The 9,529-nt window shown below is 39.3% G+C and overlaps 1 protein-coding gene across 1 annotated transcript; it reads right to left on the reverse strand.

The window, feature by feature from the left end:
• Window positions 1–3,376: 3,376 nt before the first annotated feature.
• LOC138902191 (uncharacterized) lies at window positions 3,377–3,769 on the reverse strand. The gene has a single exon (XM_070190031.1). It carries the CDS (start codon window positions 3,767–3,769, stop codon window positions 3,377–3,379), a length of 393 nt encoding a protein of 130 aa, XP_070046132.1.
• Between the last annotated feature and the right edge of the window lie 5,760 nt (window positions 3,770–9,529).

Here is a 9,529-nt window from a genome sequence, read left to right on the forward strand (position 1 = left end):
TTTCGTTGTACTTTTAGAAAGGTTGTGGCCTAAGGGAAATTTGTAATTATGAGTTGATTATGTTGTGTTGTTGTGATAATATTCTGTATGAATTGTTATGTGATTTAGGTTACTGTTATGCGGCGTATAAGGGTGGCATCCCACTGTTGATATTATGCGGGCATAAGGGTGGCATTTCACTGTTGTTATGTGTGTTGGGATATTGTGTGGGCGGAGTGAAAAGGGACGCTATTAAGTGGAACGATAAATGCGGCTATTATAGGAGTGATAAGGGAGGCTATTGATGGAGTAATAAGGGTGACTATAGGAGAGATAAGGGTGGTTATTGTCAAGGATAATATGTGATGATGTGGGATTATTATGTTGGTAATTTTTATGTGATGTTATGGGGTTATTGTGCTGGTGATTTTCATGTGATGTTGTGATTTTTCTTGTGTTTTTTTTATATCTTGTGCAACCTGTCTTGTTGTTTCGGTAAACTTGATAATAGTCTGATCTATGTTGAAATTGTGAGCATGTGGCTATTGCTGGGCGGATTATGTTATTGGCACATCAACTGTCCGTGCAGATGTGATATGAAATGTGAGCACGAGGTGCCGGAAAAATATAATGATTATGTTATTGGCACGTGAACTGTCCGTGCAACTGTGATGTGAAATATGGGCACGAGGTGCCGGAGAAATACAATGATTTTATTATTGTCACGTGATTTGTCCGTCCGGTTTTGATAGAAATATGGCACGAGGTGCCGTGAAAATATGAAAGTGGGCTAAGACCCGTGTTATGAAAATATGAAAGTGGGCTGAGACCCGTGATTTATGATTATGAAATGAGGTGTCACTGAGTGAGTTTTATTTGAAATAATTATATTCGAAAGATTTCTATTTGAAAGAAGTATATTTGAAAGATATTTATTGGAAAGACGTATATTTGAAAGATATTTATTTGAAGGACCTGATTAATTGGTTATACTTGTGTTCCTTATTTGTTTGAGAAATAATTGTGGTGTTCTTGTTGCCTTGCTGTTTATATCACTAGTTTATTTTTGTTGCTATCATTGCTAGTTGATTTCCAGCACTATTGTATACTGCTATATTGCACAGGTTATTTGACTAGTGAGTGTCTTGACTGTACCTCATCACTATTCCACCGAGGTTAGTCTTGCTACTAACTGGGTACCAAATGTGGTGTACTCATACTACACTTCTGCATATTTTTGTGCAGAGCCAGGTATTAGAGATAATAGATTCGGACAGAGATTAGAGTGTGATCTCAAGGATTCAAGGTAGGGCTACTTGGTCATCGCAGTCCCTTGGAGTCTTTCTATATTATTGTACTACCAACGCTTATTCGAACAGTATTGTATATTTGATCCTTGAGATCACTATATGTATTCAGTTAGAGTTCGTGACTCAGTATTACCAGTCTTGGGAGGTTGTTATATTTGTTTGCGCTTTTGGTTTCAACACTTGTATTAAATTATATGTCACGACCCAAAACCTAACCTGTCGTGATGGCGCCTATCATGATACTAGGCAAGCCGAAATTTCCAAAACACTTTCAAAGCTTAACAGAAATAAATTAAGACATTTAAAATAATCGGAGTTTTTCATAAAAACGGGAGTCAAACCCAAAAAACAAATACGTGCGAAAAAATAGCCTGATATCGGGGTGTCTCTGAGTCATGAGCATCTAGATATCCAGTTTAATAAAAACAGTGTCTGAGTATCAATACATAAAAGAAAGAAAACATAGAAAGAGAGACAAGGTCTGTGGACGCCAGTAGCTACCTCGTAGTCTCCTGTACTCGATCGCGCACGAACTCAACGACCTCCATGATCAAACACACCTGGATATGCACAAGAGGTGTAGGGTGTTGCATGAGTACAACCAACTCAACAAGTGATAGAAATAAATAAGGAACTGAGAAGGTAGTGACAAGCTATACAAATACAGTTCATTTTCAACAATTCCAGCAAAGAATAGACATGCATTCAAATCCGGCAGTTCAAATTCAATCAGTTATATACACTTAAAGTGGAAGTAAATCCGGATATAGAATCTTTCAGAAATTTCACGACAATGACAGATAGCAACTAAGTGCATCAACAAATGAAAAAGCAAGTACAACCTCCCAGGGCAACAGTCACTCAACTCGTCACAACAGCTGAATCACTCGGCTCTCAGCACTCAGTACTCATATTCAATAGGTACCTGCACTAATTGGGGGGTGTGCAGACTCGGGAGAGGCTCCTTCAGCCCAAGCTTTATATCACTGCGGCGTGCATCCCGATCCCATAATATGTAAACAGCCATAAGGCTTGTTACGGCGTGCAACCCGATCTATATATATATATACAACCCTAAGGCTCGTTGCGGCGTGAAACCCGATCCATATACATACAGTCCTAAGTATGTATATCCAAAATCTCAGCCGGATACAACCAATCCATATCCAAAATCTCGTCAAAATTGACTATACTAAGTAATACGATATCCACTCTAGTCTCCAGACTCCCAATAGTCACCACACATGACCGATATACACGGTCCACAATGATAGTATCGCCCACTGGAGTGGATACACAAACAGATGCAACTAGAGACTCATGGGGCATAACCAGATAATGAGCGAAATACGAGGACACATATGAATAAGTGGAACAACGGTCAAATAATACAGAGGCATCTCTATGGCAAACTGAGACAATAACTGTAATCATAACATCTGAAATAATGGCATTTGGTCTTGCAGGAAGAGCATAGAAACGGGCATGGCTGCCCCCTGATCGGCATCCCCCTCTCGGGTGGCCCCTAGCTGACTGGGCTCCACCCCGAGCTGGCATGTCTCCTTATCAATGATTTTATCTAGAACTTTTGTGAGTGAGTGGTGAAGAAACTGGTGTTGATTTCATAAACTGGCTCCTCTGCTGAGCCGGACCTCCCGTAAGGTGGGGACAATATCTCCTGATGTGGCCAAACTCTTAAACGAGCCAAAACCCGATGGAGCAAGGGATAAACTCTGAGCTGGGAGAGCACAGAGAGATGAATGGCTCTGTTGATGACTGTGTGAACCATGGCCAGATGATGCACCATGGTGGACTGGGCGAGCCATCTCAGCATGTCTGAAAGGACGACCCCTACCGTGGTGGAACTGCCCCCAGAAGGAACACCACTAAATCCACCTTGTCCACGAGGCCTCTTGGCCTCCCTCTTTAACCCGATCCTGGCTACGAACCATCTCAATCTGATGAGCAATGTCGACAACCTCATCAAAAGTACCACCAGACACTCTCTCTCTAGTCATAAGCAATCGCAGCTAAAACGTGAGGCCATCTATGAACCTCCTGATCCTCTCCCTGTCTGTGGGAACTAACTAGATAGCATTACGGTCCAACTCTGAAAATCTCATCTCATACTGCATCACAGACATATCACCCTGATGGGGCTGCTCAAACTCTCTGCATAGCTCCTCTCTGCGGGACTGAGGCACAAAATTCTCTAGAAAGAGAATGGAGAACTGCTTCCAGGTAAGGGGTGCTATGCTGACCGGCCTACACCTCTCGTAAGCCTCCCACCAACTAAATGCAGCCCCTGAGAACTGAAAGGTAGTGAATGAGACCCCATTGGTCTCCAGAATACCTTCCGTATGGAGTATCCTATGACACCTATCCAAGAAACCATGTGCATCCTCTCCCTCTGCACCACTAAAAAATAGAGGCTGGAGCCTCCCAAACCTCTCCAATCTACGCTGCTCATCCTCAGGCATAGCAGGAAAAACATAATCCTGAGCAGCGGCAACCGGCTGGGCTGGTGGTGCCCCCAGTATTTGGAATCCTTGTACCACCAGCTCTAGTGTGCGGACGATATGAGTCCGAGCACCTCCCCTGGCCTGAGAAGTGGTTGTTGTGGCCGGAATAGAGACCTCCTGAACAATACTGGTGCACGCGGTCAGAATCTGAGCTAAGGCCTCCTGAAGGCCTGGAATCACAATGGGCACGGGTGGTACCTGAGCCGGCCCCACAGGCTTGTCCACAAATGGAGCTTGCTCCTAAACTGGGGCAACTGGTGGGTTTGCACGTACTGCCCCAGCTGTTGTGCGTGCTGCACCTCTGCCCCTACCACGGCCTCTACAGCGACCTCGGCCTCTCGCGGCCCTGGCTGGTGGTATTGGTGGCTGTCTGTCCTACCCTGTAGTATGAGTCCTCACCATCTGTGAGAGAATGAAACAACAGATGTTTAGTCACTAGAATCAACAGATTCGCATGACAAGAATTCAAGAATGTGAAATTTCCTAAGGGTTCGGCAGCCTACCAAAGATAAGTACAGACGTCTCCATACCAATCCGAAAGACTCTACTAAACCTGCTCATGACTCGTGAGACCTATGTAACCAAGGCTCTTATACCAACTTGTCACGACCCAAAACCTAACCTGTCGTGATGGCGCCTATCGTAATACTAGGCAAACCGACATTTCCAAAACACTTTCAAAGTTTAACATAAATGAATTAAGAATTATTCCTAAAAACAGCGGTAAAACCCAAAAAAAAAATAAGTGCAAAAAAATAGCCCGACATCGGGGTGTCACTGAGTCATGAGCATCTAGATATCCAGTTTAATAAAAACAATTTCTAAGTATCAATACAGAAAATAAAGAAAACATAAAAGGAGAGATAAGGTCTGCAGACGCCGACAGCTACTTCATAGTCTCCGGTACTCGATTGCGCACGAACTCAATGACCTCTGTGATCAAACGCACCTGGATCTGCACATGAAGTGCAGGGTGTAGCATGAGTACAATCAACTCAGGAAGTAACATAAATAAATAAGGAACTGAGAAGGTAGTAACGAGCTATACAAATACATTTCATTTTCAATAATTCCAGCAAAGAATAGACGTGCTTTCAAATTCATCAGTTCAAATCCAATCAGTTTTATACAGTTAAAGTGCAGGTAAATCCGGATATAGAATCTTTGACAATGACAAATAGCAACTAAGTGCATTAACAAATGAAAAGGCAAGCACAACCTCTCAGGTCAACAGTCACTCAACTCGTCACAATATCTCAATCACTCAGCTCTCAGCCCTCAGTACTCACACTCAATAGGTACTTGCGCTCACTGGGGGTGTGCAGACTCTGGATGGGCTCCTTCAGCCCAAGCGCTATATCGTTGTGACATGCAGTACGATCCCATAATATGTAAACAACCATAAGGCTCATTGCGGCATGCAACCCGATCCATATATATATATATATATATACATCCCTGAGGCTCATTGCGGCGTTCAACCCGATCCATATACATACAGTCCCCAGGCTCGTTGCGGTATGCAGCCCGATCCATATATATACATATAGATCACAGCTCAGCACTCAGGCCATAACTCAGTCACCAACCTCTCCAGTCTCTCAGGCTCTCAGAAATCAAAAAGATCAGCCCAAACAAAAATAATATAGTGTATCAACAAGAATCAAGAAGAGACTGAGATATGGTATACAAGTAAAACCATGATTGAGTACAAGACAGCAATTAACAAATAATTCAATAAGTACACGACCTCTGCGGATCCCAACGGTACCATCACATAGCTTAAGCATGATTTCTAACATGATTTGCAGTCAAATTTCTATAACACAAGGAGAGCATATAGCTAGCAACAAGTTATTCAACTTTAGAGTCTCACGGGACGGACCAAGTATCAATCCCCCACGGTGCACGCCCATACGCCTGTCACCTAGCATGTGTGTCACCTCCAAAATAATCACATGATACCAAAATTCGGAGTTTCGTACCCTCAGGACCAGATTTAAAACTGTTACTTACCTTAAACCGTGCAAATTCCTACTCCACAATGCCTTTTCCCCTCGAATCAATCTCCAAACCCCCGAATCTAGCCACAAGTAGTACGATATAATTAATATAGGCAAAAAGAATCAATTCCACAAGAAAAATACGAAATTATAAGCCAAAATCTGAAATAGTCTCACACCGGCCCCTGGGCCTACATCTCGAATTCTGACAAAAGTCGCAAAACCAAAAAGCCCATTCACTCACGAGTCTAACCATATCAAATTTACCCAAATTCGCTAATAAAATCCCATTCAAAACCTCAAAAATCTAACTCAAGAATTCTTCCTCTTTTTTCCAAATATTTTACCCCAAATCACAAATTAGATGGTGGAATAAAAGGCATAATCATGGGATTTGACCAAAATTGGATAGGAATTACTTACCCCAAACACCCATGCAAGAATGTCTTTAAAAATCGCTTTCTACCGAGCTCCCGCTTCAATTTTATGATATGAACTCGAAACCCCTCGTTTCTAATCTTTTAAATCTGCCCAGATGCACCTTCATTGTGAATGCGACCACCCTCTCGCGTTCGCGTGGACCAATCTACTTGCCCCTCAACTTAACTATTCACGCACGCAACCATAGCTTCGCGAATGTGAAGCTTTACCAACATCACCATTCACGAACGTGATCCCTGCCCCGCGAACGTGTAGACCAAGGGCCTGGGGTCCCCAGCTACCTCACTCCTCTTCACAGACACGACCCCACTCCTGCGTTCGCGATGCACACACAGACCACACCTTCGCGAATGCGTCCCCATCTTCGCGAATGTGAAGAACAAATCCAGATGGCCTCTCAAATTCCTTACGCGATCGCGGGACATCTCTCGCGAACGTGAAGAAGAAAAGTCTACAACAAAAATACCAAAATAATCTGCTATCTCTCCTAAGTCTAAAATGATCCGTTAACCACACGAAATCCACCTGAGGCCCCCGATACCTCAACCAAACATACCTACAAGTCCTAAAACACCATATGAACTTAGTCGAGCCTTCAAAACGCATCAAACAACAACAAAAACACGAATCACCCTCCAATCCAAACTTAACGATCTTGAAACTTCAAATTTCTAAAACCGATGTCGAAACCTATCAAACCACGTCCGATTAAACTCTAATTTTGCACACAAGTCATATTCAACATTACGGACCTCCTTCAACTTACGGAATTGGAATCCAATTCCACTTCCGGTCAAAATCTCTAAAAATTTGACTTTCGCCATTTCAAGCCTAATTCTACTATGGACCTCCAAATCACATTACAGATGCACTCCTAAGTCCAAAATCACCCAACGGATCTAACAGAACTAACGGAACTCCATTCCGGATTTGTCTTCATACAGTTTAGACTATAGTCAAAATCCTAAGACTTAAGCTTCCGTTTTAGGGAATACGTGTTCCAAAACACTCCGAAACCAAAAGCAAAACCTCCCACCTAGTCACATAAGTAGAAACAGATACGGGGGAAGCAGTAAATAAGGAATCGGTGCTAATACACTCAAAATGACCGGTCGGGTCATTACATTATATGTTTCAAAAAAATGGCTTGAAATATAATTGTAATCGGTTTACCTAGTCTTAAAGACTAAATGCCATCACGACGCTTGTGGTAGAATTTTTGTTCATGACACTTTATTTCTATTCCTGTTTTCCTATTATTATTATTATTATTATTATTATTATTATTATTATTATTATTATTGCATACAGGTTCATGTAAGCGACTTGCCTTAGCCTCGTCACTACTTCGTCGAGGTTAGGCTCGACACTTACTGAGTACATGGGGTTGGTTGTACTCATACTACACCCTGCACTTCCTGTACAGATATCGGAGGTTGTCCCATTGGCGTATAGTAGACTTGCTCGGATTCAGCTATTTATAGGAGACATGAAGTATAGTTGCACGACGTTCGCAGCTCTGAAGTCCCCTTCTACTTTATCTTAACTGTGTATTTTCTTTCAGACAACTTTATTTTCTTTCAGACAACTTTATTTTCATTCAGACCTTTATTTATATTATTTTAGTAGCTCGTGCACTCGTGACACTAGTTTTGGGATGGTATTTAGACATCGCTATTATTTTTGTTTATTCACTAAATTTTTAGATTTTATTCCAGTTAATTGGTTTATTGATTATTATTTAAATTAAATTGTTAAAAATGGTTAAAATTATTCTAACGTTGGCTTGCCTAGCAAGTGAAATGTTAGACGTCATCACGGTTCCGAAGGTGGAAATTTTTGGTCGCGACAATTTTATTTCAATGAGAATTTATTTCCCTTGTCTGGTAAAACTCTGCGTCATCATGTAAGTTAAATCTTATCCTTGTGAAATATTTTTGAAAGAATCCTAATATTGTTGGTTAAAGGGCGTAGAATCGGTATATATATGGGTTTAGAACTTGAATAATGTGTAGAACATATAATCTCCCATATAGTATTGGAATTTAACTTAGATTAGAGGTCCACGTAATTCCGTACTGAGCAAAGTGTTAAATATCGACTTTACCTCACATAGGATTATTTGTCAATTAATATTTAAAGAATATTTTGGTGAACCAACATTATATTCATACTTTTATAATAATTTATAATATATTAAAAGCACGAAACCTCTTAGGGAAATGTCGTTCGCCTTTTATACCCTTTAAAACTTGATTTCATACTAGACAAGTTAGTCATTTCATTATTTCTCCTAATTTTTTTAGGACTTTAAAATCACATAAAAAATTTCTTATTATATCTTTTCTTAACCCTTAACCCTTAACCCTTAACCCTTAACCCTTGTCTGAAGTATATATGTAAAAAGTCATAATATTTAGCAACATGTAACACATTAATTATCAAACCTAACGTGAGTAATTTTCCATCCAAAGAAAAGCTAAACTTCCATTGTTAGATATCCTTCGACAAATATAAGAAGTATAAAAAGAAATCAAGAAAATTAATTTTACACTCAAAATAATTATTTAATTATTTTCTTAATTTTTAAAACTTTAAAATTAGCTAAATTTTTACTTATTATATTTTTTATATTTTAACTATATAAAAATCTTAATATATAAAATTATCTGACGTGTAATATATTTATTAAATCAAAACTAGCGTGAGTACTTGCCATTCAAAGCAAAGCTAAACTTCCATTGTGATATCCTTCCATTGTGATATTACCATTATTTCAGTTATCGTTTCTCTTTTACTATAATTCAAGGGTCTAAAACAATAATTTTTACCAATTAAAATTTGAATGATTATAGTAAAATAACAATAAGCATTAATTTTCTACCTTATTTTTTGTGACATTTATTTTATATTACCATTCGATTAAAATATCCGTATGATAACTAAACCTATGTACGATATCTTTTTTTATTTTTCATATAAGATGGAGTTCATATTAGGTACTCAAGAAAATATAATATATTTTTTAAGGCAACAAAAAATATAATATTATTGCATGATATTTAAATACAAGTCAACAAATTGTATATTCAACTCTATTTGAGCTACGAAACCAATCATAACTCATATATTAAAGTTTTGATAAAGTTTTAGAATAATATTTTGTGACATTATTTTTTTCTTTATTAAGTTAACATCTAATATGATCAATATTAGTTATTTTCAAGAATTTGTGATTGTTAAAATTTATTTTATAACTCAATTATATAGTTTA

This window comes from Nicotiana tomentosiformis, chromosome 12, assembly GCF_000390325.3.
Source record: "Nicotiana tomentosiformis chromosome 12, ASM39032v3, whole genome shotgun sequence".
NCBI classification, from domain to species: domain Eukaryota; kingdom Viridiplantae; phylum Streptophyta; class Magnoliopsida; order Solanales; family Solanaceae; genus Nicotiana; species Nicotiana tomentosiformis.

Coding starts and splice junctions, on each gene's coding strand:
- LOC138902191 (XM_070190031.1), bottom strand. CDS start 3,769: ATGCCTGAGGATGAGCAGCGTAGATTGGAGAGGTTTGGGAGGCTCCAG.